The 16,006-nt window shown below is 36.9% G+C and overlaps 1 protein-coding gene across 7 annotated transcripts in view; it reads left to right on the top strand.

Annotated features, from left to right (window-relative positions):
- igfn1.1 (immunoglobulin like and fibronectin type III domain containing 1, tandem duplicate 1) overlaps positions 1–15,313 on the top strand; it is a 32,800-nt gene extending 17,487 nt beyond the window's left edge. For 3 of the 7 annotated variants that reach the window (XM_042407233.1, XM_042407232.1, XM_042407234.1), the window contains 20 exons: positions 212–484; positions 680–1,183; positions 1,559–1,726; positions 2,254–2,364; positions 3,539–3,649; positions 4,266–4,376; positions 4,986–5,096; positions 5,713–5,823; positions 9,062–9,186; positions 9,351–9,492; positions 9,674–9,967; positions 10,096–10,392; positions 11,090–11,269; positions 11,415–11,543; positions 11,647–11,955; positions 12,420–12,508; positions 12,612–12,804; positions 12,906–13,202; positions 14,120–14,446; positions 14,573–15,313. In XM_042407233.1, the coding sequence (XP_042263167.1) occupies positions 212–484; positions 680–1,183; positions 1,559–1,726; positions 2,254–2,364; positions 3,539–3,649; positions 4,266–4,376; positions 4,986–5,096; positions 5,713–5,823; positions 9,062–9,186; positions 9,351–9,492; positions 9,674–9,967; positions 10,096–10,392; positions 11,090–11,269; positions 11,415–11,543; positions 11,647–11,955; positions 12,420–12,508; positions 12,612–12,804; positions 12,906–13,202; positions 14,120–14,446; positions 14,573–14,577 (3,887 nt within the window). In that variant the 3' untranslated portion in view covers positions 14,578–15,313. Of the gene's footprint in view, positions 1–211; positions 485–679; positions 1,184–1,558; positions 1,727–2,253; positions 2,365–3,538; positions 3,650–4,265; positions 4,377–4,985; positions 5,097–5,712; positions 5,824–9,061; positions 9,187–9,350; positions 9,493–9,673; positions 9,968–10,095; positions 10,393–11,089; positions 11,270–11,414; positions 11,544–11,646; positions 11,956–12,419; positions 12,509–12,611; positions 12,805–12,905; positions 13,203–14,117; positions 14,447–14,572 lie in introns of those variants that run through there. The other 4 variants (XM_042407236.1, XM_042407235.1, XM_042407237.1 and 1 more) reach the window with 4 other exon arrangements.
- The last annotated feature ends 693 nt before the right edge of the window (positions 15,314–16,006 follow it).

Genomic DNA, 16,006 nt, shown 5'->3' with positions numbered 1-16,006 from the left:
ACTACAGCAAAAGTGAAAATCTCTTTCAATCCTGCACATTTTTACTTCTACAACTGAGCCTGATGAAATGTACAAAACTGACCTTTTCTTTTGATACTGCTGTTAACTTTGCTTGTAATTAAATGCAAAATAAGTAGTTTATAAGATAAGATATAAAAGTATTAAAAGTCTGTTTCTTTTTTGTGTGTTTTGTGTCTTTATAATCCTGCAGTACCTGACGTTGACTTTGCTGTCAAAATACGAGAGGTTAAGGCACAAGAGCGAGAGGACGCCCTCTTTCAGTGTGTCCTTACGTCACCTATGAATGAGATCAAGTGGTTTGGCAAAAACGCTCCTTTGTTAAAGAATGAAAAACATGAATTCATTGTATCTGACGATAAACTTATCCACAAGTTGATTGTGAAGGATTGTATGCCATTGGATGCCGGTATCTACGCTGCTGTGGCAGGAATCAAATCTTGTAATGCCTGGCTTGTAGTTGAAGGTGAGAAAATAATTCTTCTCCCACTTTTTTTTTCATCTTTGTGGATTCTCATTGTACAATAAATGCCAACTCCATGCATACATAGAGGATATCTAACCAAAACCTCCCTTCCATGAATTAAAAATGTAATTTCTGAATGTAACCTTCAGCTAGAATTTATCAATATATTTGTTTGTTTTGTTTTGTTTTTCATAGCTAACAAAGATCCTGCTCACAAAGGAAAGAAGGCAACTCGCAAAACTACAGTGGCTGGAGGTGGTGATGATGAAGATCTTTTGAGAATAGCTAAAGAACAGCAGGAAAAGTATTTGAAAGAAATGGAGGAAAAAATGGCACTTGCCAAGAAGGCTCAGGCAGAGAAGGATGCTGCAGATGCACTTGCCTGGGACGAGGCAGAAGCAGCTACAAAGGCAGCTGCTGAAGCCAAAGCTGCGGCTGCAGCTGCAGCTGCAGTTGCCAAGGTGGAGAAAGCAGTAGCTAGCAAGGATGCAGCTAGCAAGGACGTAGCTGCAAGGAAAACCAAGAAAGGAGCAGATGGTGCTGGACATGCTGGAGGTGCTGGACATGCTGCAGGCGCTGGACATGCTGGAGCTGAAGGTGCTGGACATGCTGGAGGTGCTGGACATGCCGGAGCTGGAGGTGCTGGACATGCTGGAGCTGGAGGTGCTGGTGGTGCTGGAGGTGCTGGAGTTGCTGGAGGTGATGTAACTGCAGGTGCTGGTAAAGGCACTGGGACTGGTGCTGGTGCTGGTGCTGGTTCTGGAGCTGGTGCTGGTGCTGGTGCTGGTGCAGGTGCTGGTGCTGGTGCTGGTGCTGGTGCTGGTGCTGGTGCTGGTGCGGATGCGGGTGCTGGTGCTGGTGCTCGTACTGGTGCTGGTGCTGGTGCTGGTGCTGGTTCTGGTGCTGGTGCTGGTGCTGGATCTGGTGCTGGTGCTGGTGCTGGCGCAGGTCAATAAATCAATCAGACTTTATTTGTAAAGCACTTTTCATACAAATACAATGTAAAACAAAGTGCTTTCCACAAACATTCAGAATTATCTTAAAAGTTAATCTATAATCAATATCTTTAAATAGGTGCGGGTGGTGAAGGTGGAGGTGCAGCTGGAGCCGGCACTAAGAGCGGAGCTGGGGTTGGAGCTGGTGGAGGTGCTGAATTGGGAGATGACTCTGAGGGAGAAGGAGAAGAAGGGAAACGTGCAAAGCGTGTGAGAGATGGTCCACTTGTTCCAGATACAGTGACAGGTAAGAAATCTACTCATGCTGTATTGTATGCTGAAAGACTTAACAGCAAAAAATGCTTCCAAATGTGGAATTATTATTATCTATACTATGTATCAGTAATAGTAGCAATAAAAGGGTTTTGTATTGTGTTGATGTTTTTGTCTGTTGATATCCTCTTTCTTTCACTTCATTTCTTTTGTCTACATTTGACAATACTCTTGATGCTTACTGTATTGTGGCTGTTTGTCTTTTCCACAAACTTTCAGAATTTTCTTAAAAGCCATTCTTTATCTTTGATATATCTTTGATCTCTTCAAATATCCTTAATCAAAAGAAGAAAAATAAATTTAGAGCAGAATTTTAAAAAAAAAAATGGAACTGATGATGGTTTTGCTCAGAGTAAGCAGAAAGTATTCAGTAAGTGTTTCACACTGATGTTAGTCAAGGTCATGTCTTTATTAGGTCAACATTAATATAATGATAATAATATGTTGCATTTGGGTATGTGTAACATTCTGTATAAAGTTGCTATCTATTATTACTAATAGGAGATAAAATTGATGAGGATGATGAAACTGGAGATGGAGAAGGTGAAAAATCTGGGAAAAAAGGAAAACGTCCCAAAAAGAAAAGTGTGGACGGTGAAGAAGCTGTTGTTGGTAAGAGATGTCAAAGGTTGCATGTTGTAGACGATCTACTGACTTATAAAGTCATTTGGGAATGAAAATGACTTTGGCATCACGACTGTAGGAAATTCTAAACACTTCCTAACTTAGATGCAGCTGCATTAACACTAAACGTACTGTAGTATAACACTGAAAAATTTACAAGGCTCTAAAGTGTTCTGCCTTGCCAATCGAGCAATCAACTAAAAGCTCCATTTGGCCTGGATAAATCATATCATCAGGAAGGTCCTGTCAAGCATCAGTGACAGAACTTGCTTTATCCAGGATGTGTAAGATTATAGCATGGGTTTAGCCATGTGTTTATTAATTCTTGAAAACCCTTGCAGTTGAAGAGCCTGCATTAAAACGTACAGTTTTTAATGTGCAGTGTTCATGAGTTCATGAGGGAATTGAATTTCTCACATGGTTTTCAGTCCAAAAACAATTGAAAACCCTGGGCTGAAAGTATTAACTTATTAAAAATAAGTTAATATTAAATAATTATCTGCTAAATTAATCTTAATTTAGCCAACACCAATTAGTAAAAGATAATTTTATATGTCTCTATATATGTTTATTTTTGTATCTCTCTTGAGAAACAGGAAGTAGAATAGCATAATAAATATGCAATGCTAAATTCTGTATTCTCCTATATGTAATCCTTTACTTAAAAGAAATATAGATATGATCTATATTTGTGTTTTGTGCATACTACATGTGCTTTTATGTTTGTAGAAATGTTTGTCTTCATGTTGTTTTAAATGCTTTTATTCATGTTTGTTAAGTTTTACTGAATGCTACTTAAATTAGAACAAAGTAGCAGCACTTTGTCTACTTTGTCTTTCTGGTGAAAGTGATACTTCCAAATGTGGAATTATCATTATCTATATTACATATCAGTAATAGTAGCAGTAAAAGGATTTTGTATTGTGTTGATGTTTTTGTCTGTTTTGATATCCTCTTTCTTTCACTTCATTTCTTTTGTCTACATTTGACAATCCTCTTGATGCTTACTATGTTATTGCTGTTTGTCTTTTCCTCAGACTTTCTGAATTTTCTTAAAAGTCAATCTTTAATCAATATCTTCAAACTCTTCAATGATAATAATGTGTTGAATATGGATATGTGTAACATTCTGTATAAAGTTACTGTTTATTATTACTAATAGGAGATAAAATTGATGAGGATGATGAAACTGGAGATGGAGAAGGTGAAAAATCTGGGAAAAAAGGAAAACGTCACAAAAAGAAAAGTGTGGAGGGTGAAGAAGCTGTTGTTGGTAAGAGATATCAAAGGTTGCATGTTGTAGACGATCTACTGACTTATTAAGTCATTTGGGAATGAAAATGACTTTGGCATCACAATTATAGGAAATTCTAAACATTTCCTAATTTAGATGCAGCTGCATTAACACTTAACGTACTGGGTACTGTTTTTATACCTCTCCTGAGAAACAGTAAGTAGTATAGCACAATAAATATGCTATGCTAAATTCTGCATTCTCCTATATGTAATCCTTTACTTAAAAGAAATATAGATATGATCTATATTTGTGTTTTGTGCATACTACGTGTGCTTTTATGTTTGTAGAAATGTTTGTCTTCATGTTGTTTTAAATGTTTTAATTCATGTTTGCTATGTAGAGGGTAAAAAATGGAAAAAGTGACTAACCAGCAACTGATATCCTCTTTCTTTCACTTCATTTCTTTTGTCTACATTTGACAATCCTCTTGATGCTTATTATGTTATTGCTGTTTGTCTTTTCCTCAGACTTTCTGAATTTTCTTAAAAGTCAATCTTTAATCAATATCTTTAATCTCTTCAATGATAATAATGTGTTGCATTTGGATATGTGTAACATTCTGTATAAAGCTCCTATTTATTATTAATAATAGGAGATAAAATTGATGAGGATGATGAAACTGGAAATGAAGAAGGTGAAAAATCTGGGAAAAAAGGAAAACGTCACAAAAAGAAAAGTGTGGAGGGTGAAGAAGCTGTTGTTGGTAAGAGATATCAAAGGTTGCATGTTGTAGACGATCTACTGACTTTTAAAGTAATTTGGGAATGAAAATGACTTTGGCATCACGACTGTAGGAAATTCTAAACATTTCCTAATTTAGATGCAGCTGCATTAACACTTAACGTACTGGGTACTGTTTTTATACCTCTCCTGAGAAACAGTAAGTAGTATAGCACAATAAATATGCTATGCTAAATTCTGTATTCTCCTATATGTAATCCTTTACTTAAAAGAAATATAGATATGATCTATATTTGTGTGTATTACATGTGCTTTTATGTTTGTAGAAATGTTTGTGTTCATGTTGTTTTAAATGTTTTAATTCATGTTTGTTATGTAGAGGGTAAAAAATGGAAAAGGTGACTAACCAGCAATTGATATCCTCTTTCTTTCACTTCATTTCTTTTGTCTACATTTGACAATCCTCTTGATGCTTACTATGTTATTGCTGTTTGTCTTTTCTGCAGACTTTCTGAATTTTCTTAAAAGTCAATCTTTAATCAAGATCTTTTATCTCTTCAGTGATAATAATGTGTTGCATATGGATATGTGTAACATCCTGTATAAAGCTCCTATTTATTATTAATAATAGGAGATAAAATTGATGAGGATGAGGAAACTGGAGATGGAGAAGGTGAAAAATCTGGGAAAAAAGGAAAACGTCACAAAAAGAAAAGTGTGGAGGGTGAAGAAGCTGTTGTTGGTAAGAGATATCAAAGGTTGCATGCTGTAGACGATCTACTGACTTTTAAAGTAATTTGGGAATGAAAATGACTTTGGCATCACGACTGTAGGAAATTCTAAACATTTCCTAATTTAGATGCAGCTGCATTAACACTTAACGTACTGGGTACTGTTTTTATACCTCTCCTGAGAAACAGTAAGTAGTATAGCACAATAAATATGCTATGCTAAATTCTGTATTCTCCTATATGTAATCCTTTACTTAAAAGAAATATAGATATGATCTATATTTGTGTTTTGTGCGTATTACGTGTGCTTTTATGTTTGTAGAAATGTTTGTCTTCATGTTGTTTTAAATGTTTTAATTCATGTTTGTTATGTAGAGGGTAAAAAATGGAAAAGGTGACTAACCAGCAACTGATATCCTCTTTCTTTCACTTCATTTCTTTTGTCTACATTTGACAATCCTCTTGATGCTTATTATGTTATTGCTGTTTGTCTTTTCCTCAGACTTTCTGAATTTTCTTAAAAGTCAATCTTTAATCAATATCTTTTATCTCTTCAATGATAATAATGTGTTGCATATGGATATGTGTAACATTCTGTATAAAGTTGCTATTTATTATTAATAATAGGAGATAAAATTGATGAGGATGATGAAACTGGAAATGAAGGAGGTGAAAAATCTGGGAAAAAAGGAAAACGTCACAAAAAGAAAAGTGTGGAGGGTGAAGAAGCTGTTGTTGGTAAGAGATATCAAAGGTTGCATGTTGTAGATGATCTAAATATTTCCTAATTTAGATGCAGCTGTATTAACTCTGAACATACTGGGTACTGTTTTTGTACCTCTCCTGAGAAACAATAAGTAGTATAGCATAATAAATATGCTATGCTAAATTCTGTATTCTCCTATATGTGATTCTTTGCTTAAAAAAAATATAGATATGATCTATATTTGTGTTTTGTGCGTATTACGTGTGCTTTTATGTTTGTAGAAACGTTTGTCTTTCTGTTGTTTTAAATGCTTTTATTCATGTAAAAGTTTGTTATGTAGAGGGTAAAAAATGGAAAAGGTGACTAGCCAGCAGCAGAAGTGTTAAGAACATCAAAAAGTGCCAGGTCCTAAATGATTTTGAGGTTAATCGTGTCATGAATTCCTGTCAATTTTGCCGAATGCTACTTAAATTAGAATGAAGTAGCAGCACTTTGTTTACATCTACTTTGTCTTTGTGGTAAAAGTATTACTTATTAGCAAAATAGTCTAACCTGCAATCCATCAGGCTTGTTTTTCCTTTCTGCCACAATCATCTAGGCACTTCAGTTAAACCTGCAGTGCGAAACTTTTACATAGAAATGAACGTCTGTTACATTCAAGCCCTTGCCAGACGAGTTCACACAATGCTGATTAAGCCTATTACCGCCAGATAAATCTCTGTATTTCACAGTATATGGAGTTTTTAAATCTCATGTCGGGGCAACATTCCCGCGCTAGCCATTTGGCCATTAATTGTGCAGCTCTTCTAGACTTTCCAAATGTTATCGGACCAAATGGATCAAATTCTGATAATGAAATGAATTATTTTGTGAGGGTTGAGTGATGCTCAAAACAGCCTCAACAGTAGGTTACGGCCAGTATATACTGGCGTACTGGGACAAATCCCGGTGGGCCATGAAAAAATAAGTTTTTGGGTTAGGGGACGAGCCCTCTCTGTGTGCCTGTCATTCATGGTGCGCATGAGAGTGTGCTGCCTGCTCTGCCGTAGGGTAGAGTGGAGGTGTGTCGGGGGATGAGGCATGTTTATTTGTGCTCTAGAACGCAACCGCTGTGAAACAATCAGAAAATAGCATTATATTGATCTGATTCACCGACTTTCTTGCTACCACCGCTCCCTCTCTTCATTCACTCTCTAACTTGTTCCAGCACAGCGGCTCTCTCTCTTGCTCGCTGGTGCTCTCAGCTCTTTCTCTCTCTCTCTCATCTTTTTCTTGTCTTTTTTAAAATGAGTTGGGAATCCAACAAAAAAGTCTAACTTTACTTTTAACATTATCCTACAATAAGAAATGTTCTCCCCTTGTCCTGGTAACGTCTTTGTACTCAGGCAATCACAGCCGAGCACCCCCCTTTTACTCTCACTGCCAAAAGGAGGAGACAAAAGTCCCGCACTTCAGCTTTAATCAAGTTACTTCACAATGATGCCAATATGCAACCGCTCTTGAATAGCCAGTTGAATATCACCTTTTCCAACACTCTCTGCAACTTCTGCATTGAAGTTAATGTTTGTTATCTTTGTTGTTGCTGCTGATCTTGTTTTTATGCTCCATGTTGACATTTTAATTGTTATTGTTACTGTTTTCATCAATGTTATTTGTAAGGCATATCCAACAGCAAATGAGAAACATTGGATTGATGGTAATTACGATGATATCCCCTAAAACTGAAAAGAAAAAAACAGAAAAGCCAGTGGTACCAGGGGTGAAAATGGCAGCGGGCCAGCAAGCAGTGATGAATCTGCTGAAAATGGTGAGGGTGCAGACGGCAAACAGCCTGCAGCAGCTGGCAAGCGTTCAGGCCGTGCAAGGCAAGGCCCATTGATCGTGGAGAAAGTTAGGGGTAAGATGACGGGCGCTACATTAACTGCTGCATGTGAAGCACTATCACTGAATGAAGTCATTTGATGATCAGATGACTTTCCAGTGGTTTGAGGGTTAACATCCAAAGTGTGTGACCTCCAGGTAGAAGGCTACATTTGACCTCTGATTGGTTAAATGGCCTTTTAGATGATCAGAGAGTTAAACAAGAGTGGGTTTAACCTTGAGTGCCTTTAGAAAATGCTAATCAAATATTATGCACTAATAATTTTTGCCTATAAGGCATAGCATAATTACTCCTTCAGTTGCCCTAATAGTGAAATTAATGAAAACATACATAAGTCTTATGTTTTGTAGTGAATAGATAATCATTTTATTTCTGTGATTTACAGGATGGATGAAAGCGAGCAATTTATTGTTCAATATTTATGTTTAAACTTCCGTCTCATGTGTATTGTTGTTTGCAGACTGTGAGTGCGTATGTACAGTATGTCCATGTGTAAGTAATGTTTAAATGCATCTGTGCTCTGTGTGCTTCTGTGTTAACAATCTTGCTTGCTTTTTAAATGTTACTTCAGGATGAGTCGGTGCATTGAGGTTAATTATTCAAATGAGCAACTGCAGAACCAATTGATTTCTTGAGACGACAACTGCAGCACTTGTGTGCAGACACACTCTTGCATAATTCGAAGATCGAAGACAACCTTCAAGACTTTGGAGGATGACCATGCTCTAAAACAACTTCTTCACATTGAACTCTTTCACATCAAATAGACAAAATGCTTTTTTCTTCCACTTACTGCGGAACTGTCAGTCTTGAGTTGAACATTACGTGAGCTCGTATTACAAGAGCACATATTTCTTTCTTGAGTAACTATTGAAGAGAGGCAAATGAATGCCTCGGTGATGTCTTTCTTATCTTATGAGCTGTGCCAAGATTTCAACTCAAACTTTGAAGTTGAAAAAGACCACTCCCAAACCAGACAATCAAGCTACACGTAAACCAAGAAAACATCTTCATCAAGATTCAAATAAAGGCATATTTGCTCTTCTTATGAACCTGGATTATATATTCTCTTCAAATATTATATTTTCAGACATCAAATCTGCATTTTAACATGCATTTTATGATCAAAAGGCAATAAAATACATGACGTCAACAGAAAGGCAGAAAGAAAATGCTAATTTGTGTTTTTTGACTGTGAGGTAAGTGTGTACACACTTGAATCACATACAAGTACGTACACCATGCATTCATCCATACACAGATGCATGAATTCAATATAATGTAATTGTAAATGATCAAGTACAAAAACTTGAAACTAAACAATTTGTATGCAGGTGTACGCTGTAGAATCTTTGCATTCACTAACTTACTGGTTGATGAATCCTCAGACCCAGGAGTTCACTTTCATGCGGGGCTTTCTGACTGCAAAGCCATTGTTGGACAACCAGCAGAGCTGGAGTGTAAACTGAGCAGTGAAGACTGTGAGGGAATCTGGTACAAAGATGGACAGGAGGTAATCCCTAGTTTTAAATGTGCTCATTATGTAGCATATTCTTGGATGTTATTGCAATAATATAGCCCAGTGGAAACTGGTGATTATCATGTATTAATATGCTTCAGATGAGACTTTATTTATATTTGTCCAGTTATAGTAGTGTGTTTTAATGTGTTTTCCAGATTAAATCATCTGAGAGTATAACCATTTCAAAAGAAGGAAGTTTCCACAGGCTGAAAATTCAGAAAGTCACAGAGGAAGATGCTGGAAAATACAAATTTGAAGCAGATGGAAGGAAGACAGAGTCCTTGATTGTTGTTGAAGGTAGAAAAATGTCCTTTCAAAATCACTTCCTTGCATCATTCATTAGAGAAAGCCAACAAGTCATAGCAATGATGAAAATGTCTTTTTAATAATACTTACTCAAAGGTTTATCTAAAATAAATAACCAGATAGCATGAAACTGCTTCAAATATCTGTATGTATGTTTTACCAATCCTTTTAGATCCACCCAGATTTGATGCTGCAGACCTGGACGCATTTAAAACTCCTATAACCGTGAAGAAAGGACAGAAAGCTACCTTCAAATTACCTTATGCTGGACGGGAACCTATAAAAGTTCAGTGGTTCCTTGAAGGTGAAGAGCTATCGGATGAAACAAATATCAAGATAGAGAACTCAGAGGGTTACAGCCGTCTCCTTCTAAGCAAGCTGCAGCGCAAGGACAGTGGTGAAGTCAAGATAAAACTCAAAAATGAGTTTGGCATCACTGAAGCCTTCAGCGAGCTTATTGTACTTGGTGTGTATTGGAAACGACAAACTACAAACATTTTTCATACAGTATTTTGTCATACTGAAAAATTTTACATTTTAGGTAATGTGTTCATCACAGATTAATATTCCATATGCCAATTTGTTTTTGGACAGATAAACCCACTCCTCCAATGGGACCTCTGGAGATTGTTGAAGCTTCCTCCTCTGCAGTTGAATTCAAGTGGAGACTCCCAAAAGACAGTGGTGGCTGCAAGATCAAAAACTATATCCTTGAAAGAAATCAAGTTGGCCGTAACACCTGGAAGAAGTTGGGGCCAATTGGTCCAGAGGCCAAATACAGGGACGTGGATGTAGACCATGGCAGGAGATACTGCTATCGCATCAGAGTGGAGACTGAAATGGGCATCAGTGAGCAAATGGAAACGGAGGACATTCAAGCTGGAACAAAAGGTAAACTCAGACCAATATTATGTTAAATACACCACTGTTTAGCAAAAGCACGGTCGCACCTGTATTAAAATGGCAATATTTCACAGTGAAACTAATTTATTTTAATAGAATCACTACAAATGACGAGTGAACACATCTTTCAAATCGAGTTCAATTTTGTAAACTTTGACACATAAATTTGCAGCGCTGACCAATAACAAAGCTGCCTTGAGAGTGTTGACCTTTGAGGGAACATAGAGTCGTTGCCATCGTAGTGATTTCATTTGTGTTGCACCATCCAGTTATATTTAACCCTCCTCCATCGGAGTATAAACTGTTCCACAAAAGAGGAATAGTTATGAGACAGGACTCGATGCCACAAAAACATCTGTTGAATACACCATGTGAACTTAGTGTGCTGTTAGCGACCAAGCTAATAAGCTTGCTCTGGGAGCCTTTTTCCTCTGTTCAATAACTCTTTATTGTATGAAATTATGTGAAATCCTGAGAACAGAATGCCAGTGGGAGTAAATGGCAGTAATGGCAGTAGAGAAAGAAACTCTGAGAGCTTTTGTCAAAATGTTCTCTGCTTGCTACTGTGTTACTGTAGGTGTTAACAAGCCAGTTACAGTAGCCCACCAACTAGCCCAGCGAGTAGTACTTTCTGACCCTTTTAGAGTGAGTAATAATTACAGATCCCGATCTTTCATGTATACAGCCTACCCTGGACCTCCATCAGCACCAAAGATTGTCAGCGCCTTCAAGGACTGCATCAATCTCTCATGGGCTCCTCCTGCAGACACTGGAGGAACCAATATTCACGGATACCACCTTGAAAAACGGAAGAAGGGCAGCAATCTGTGGAGCCAAGTCAACCAACCAAATGAGTTTATCAAAGGTTATTCTATATTAATACATTATTTCTGTTTGATCATTTTATGACAGGCTGTTACAATACAATTATGGTGTGATGATTTGTTGCTGTCATTCCTGTATTACATATGGATGATGTGTAATATATAGCATGTTTTTTCCTTATACAGGTAAAGGATTTGCTGTTAAAGATGTGGTTGAAGGCATTGAGTATGAATTCCGCGTGTCAGCAATCAATAACTCTGGAGCGGGTGAATTCAGTACACCATCTGAGTTTGTGTATGCCAGAGACCCTAAAAGTAAGTGGCTATTTAGAAATATTTATGACAGCCATTATTTTATCATACTAATACTTCATACAGCCTACAAATTGCAGCACTGAATATGAATCATGTCTTACAGAGCCTCCTGGTAAAGTCATAGACTTTAAAGTGACAGATTCCACCTACACAACCCTGTCCCTGTCTTGGACCAAACCCAAGGACATTAAGGGGGTTGAGGATGAAGCCAAGGGATATTTTGTGGAGATCAGGCCTGCAGAAAACACAGAATGGGATCGCTGCAATACACTTGCAATAACTATGACTTTCTACACTGTGAAAGGCATGAAGTCCATGGCCATGTACTGGGTGAGAGTCATTGCTGTCAATGATGGAGGAGAGGGAGAGCCACAGGAGCTGGAAAATTACATCCTCGCTATGCCTCCTCCTGGTAGGAAAATTCACTTCAAAGTTGCTTCTGTCAAAAACTTTATCTAATATTGAACTGCTATCTGACTCAACTGTAACAATACAAAATAGTTAAAGAACTAATTTATCATTTTTGACCGTAAAAAATAAAGTTTATATTCAAATTTATATTCATATAAACAAAGAGTTTGGGTTACTAGTGAAAAAATAATTATGCTTATAGTGTGCTGATTTGATATTTGGAACATTTGAATCAGGAAAACAAAAGATGAATGAATGAATGAACATGATGATGAAATACAGTACCGCAGTACTGTGGTAATGTGTACTGCACTATAAAATAATATATAATACAAAATTAATATATTATCTGTAGTTTTGCAGTGAAGTTTTAATTTCTGTGTTTTGTCCTTTATCCTACAAAAGCAATTGTTAACATTAAAATCTGTGACGAGCATTAACTTTCAACATATGTTCTTCACCTAGTGAGACCACGATTCACAGATACCAAAAAAATCAAGAGTTTCATGGTGGTGAGAGCAGGAAATTCTGCACGATTCAACATTAATTTTGAGGTAAAATTACCACTCCTTATTAATAAAACAATGCATAAATAATGGACCTATTTTGTCCTCCAAAAAGTCTGTCAGGAGATTATAATTGTATATTGTCTTATAGGCCTCTCCTTGGCCAGAGGTCACCTGGTTGAAAGATGGGGTGCCAGTGTCTAAAAAGGTGACCATCAGCAATGCAGAGGGTGCATCCCAGCTTCTGATTGCTTCTTCTGAGCGCTCAGACACAGGAATCTATACTATTATTGTCAAGAACATTGTCGGCCAAGAAACATTCAGCATTGAAATTAGAGTCACAGGTGAGTTAGCCAAAACTACTTCTTGTTTTAAAAATAATTGACTCCTACGCCATATACAGTAAATAAAATGAAAGAAAAACGTTTTTGTATTTGAACTCTAGATGAGCCCAAGCCGCCAGGTCCTGTGGAGATTGATGAAAATGTGCCTGGCACAGTGACCATTTCCTGGACCCCATCTCCAGATGAGAAACGTGACGACAGGCTGCACTACATGGTGACTAAGCGCGATTCAAGCAAAAGATCATGGCACCCTATTGCAGATCGCATCTTCAACAATAAATTTACAGCCTGCAACATCATGCCAGACAGAGAATACCAGTTCCGTGTCTATGCAAAAAATGACATGGGCTCCTCCGATCCCGTTGAATCACCAAAGTGGCTGATTACTAGCAAAAAAGGTATGTTAATACTTGAAACTTGAACTTGAAACTTCCATTTTCCAGGTTCATCTACAACAGACCAATATCTGTATTTGAGACAAGCTTATGCTGATACAGTACTTACAAACACATGAACCATATATTCCTTCTACAAAAGGACTGAGGCTACAAACAAAGTTGAATTGACTGTGTCCTTTCTTCCCTCGTGCATCTTCCATAAGAATGTTAAAATATTATACCAATGCTTTTACATGCTTTAGCCACTTAACTATAGTTGATTTAAAAAGACTGATGCTATGGGGCCATAAATGTACCATGCCATCACCGCACCATGTACTGTGCCAACACACCCACAATATCAATTCTGTATGCTTTTCTGTCTTTATCTTCTGTGCAATGTGTGTCTGTGACAGCCCACAGTACTAAACACTCTTGAAAGTTAAGTCTTTTTTTTTTTTTTTTGGAAAAAAATGCACATAGAGGCAACTACAACCCTTTCATGCATCAACACACATTTCTTTTTCTCAAAGTTTCTTGCAACAAAGAGAGAGACAAAGGAGACAAACTACAATAGTCTGGCGACACACAGCCAATGCATTTTGGGTTTTGTGAAAAACAGAAATTTTCCGTTAAATTTGAGCCAATTTCCACCACGTCGAATGAAGTATTGTTTGGATCTTTTTCATGACTTGTCCTTACAATTTGGCCAGAACATTTTGTATCAGGAACAGAAAGTGAGTATTATTTCTACATTGCTCTGCCTGATCATCAAAAAATTTTAGTACAGGTACAGGACCTAAAAGTACTGCACCTGTAAATTCCAAATCATACCTATAGCATAACCATCACCAAACATGCTCTCCTGTTAGACAAATGCAATTCAGTATTAATACTTAAAACTAATTTATTATAATGCATATCTACTTTTTTTCCAGAAAAGTTCCATTTGAACATGCCAGAAAGAAAGGTCTGTGATCTACAGTGTGCTCCCAAGTTCCTTGTCCCATTGAAAATGCACGCTGCTCCTCAAGGCTATGAATGCTACATGAGCTGTGCTATAAAAGGAGATCCCACACCTCATGTGACATGGCTCCGCAACAATATCAGTCTGAATACCAACACTAACTATTACATCTCCAACACCTGTGGAGTCTGCTCTCTGCTCATATTGCGGGTTGGACCTAAAGATGTCGGGGAATACAAGGTTGTTGCAGAAAACCCAGTGGGGAGGGCAGAGTGCTCCACCAAATTGGCTGTCAGAGGTAAATCTTTACCAAAATGTGCCTGTATTTTAAAGACACTGTCACTATGTTTTGCATTGACATGCATGTTATACAGTGTTGACCTTTGAAATCTGAAACTAATCACTGCTTTTTTTTTCTTTCCAGAATAAATAAACATGATGAAGACGGTAGACTTCCTCTAAAACCCTGAGAGAAGTCAAGTTGTTGGTAATTCAGAGATGATGCATACTGTATCTTTAGACATAAACCAACCCTGTCAAATGCACAATGTAGTATTAAAAAATATTGCTTGTTACATCTTCCTTTTATTCTTTTTTGATTAACAAATTCCTACAAAGAATGACATTTATTCAAGGCAATAGTCAGAATAAAGGCCTAGGCAAACGTTAGTGAAATAAAAGCCACAAACATGTTTTGTTTGATTCTACTATTCAATCCTAATGAAAGAGAAGCTTGAAATAATAATGTGCAATCTTGCATATTTTACATCTTGAAACAGAAACAGCAAAAATCCAAGTTGTGTAACTATAATAATATGCATGTTGAGCAGCAAAAATATTACAGCACAGAACTGAAAACTGTGTAGTTGCATTTTATGGGTTTTTAAAGTATAATTTAAAGAAAATGTTTTTTGCCTAAAGCTTATGCAACTATGTGCTGGTGTCTTTCAGTTCATTTTTAGGTGTTTTTAGGTTTCTATTAATGTTTTTAGGGACTGGTTGCAATCATTATTTTTCCCCAATTATGGATTTGCAATCTTTCATTGGAAAGACAATCACAAAAGAAAACATACTGACATGAAAAATTGATATGACTGTTTGTTATAGTATGATATTCTTATGAAATTGTGTGTGGGTTTGGTGTAAATAAATATTTCATACTCCATTTATGATGTGGAATTTTTGGTTTGATGTGCATGTCACTTTGAAAAACAGGTAGTACTACTTAACAGAAAGTACATATATGTTTATAAATGTTAACAAAAAATACTTGCATAAACATGTATGAATATAGACTTATATTGCAGCACATGTTCATGCCTTAACATAGCAAGCACGTATCAAAATTCATGTCACTTGTTCACCTCCACGAAGGTTTATGTGAATAATTTATGTCCAGTCTTCTTGTATTACCTCTCAGAGCATATTTTTTGTGGGGTCAGACATTAGTCCAAGTTTAGAGTCACTGAAGAAGAGCGGGTCAACAGTTGCACCCAGGGCTTCAACATGAGTGACCAGTGCAGGATGACACTTCTTGGGTTCAAAGAGAAGTGCGTCTCACAATGCTAAAATAAATTCTACTGTGTAACTTGTTTCTGTTCTGTTTCAATTAGACAAGATAGAAAAAAAAAAACTGTGGCTCATTAGTATCAGAATAAGGCTTAGCTTGTTTTGCTTGTTTTGTGTCTGATATGTCCAGAACAGCGTCAGAGTAAATGAGAACATTTGTGAAAATGGTAATATTTTAGGAATAGACTTGCAATATTTTAAGATTATGGTTCATAATTTTGACATTTCTAAACATGCAAACAAAACTATTGTAAGGAGCTCAAAAAGTCAGAATTGAATTGACGCTTAC

The sequence above is a fragment of the Thunnus maccoyii genome, chromosome 3, assembly GCF_910596095.1.
Source record: "Thunnus maccoyii chromosome 3, fThuMac1.1, whole genome shotgun sequence".
NCBI lineage: Eukaryota > Metazoa > Chordata > Actinopteri > Scombriformes > Scombridae > Thunnus > Thunnus maccoyii.
Note: the sequence above shows the minus strand (reverse complement) of the source record. Positions and strands in the feature narration are given on the sequence as shown.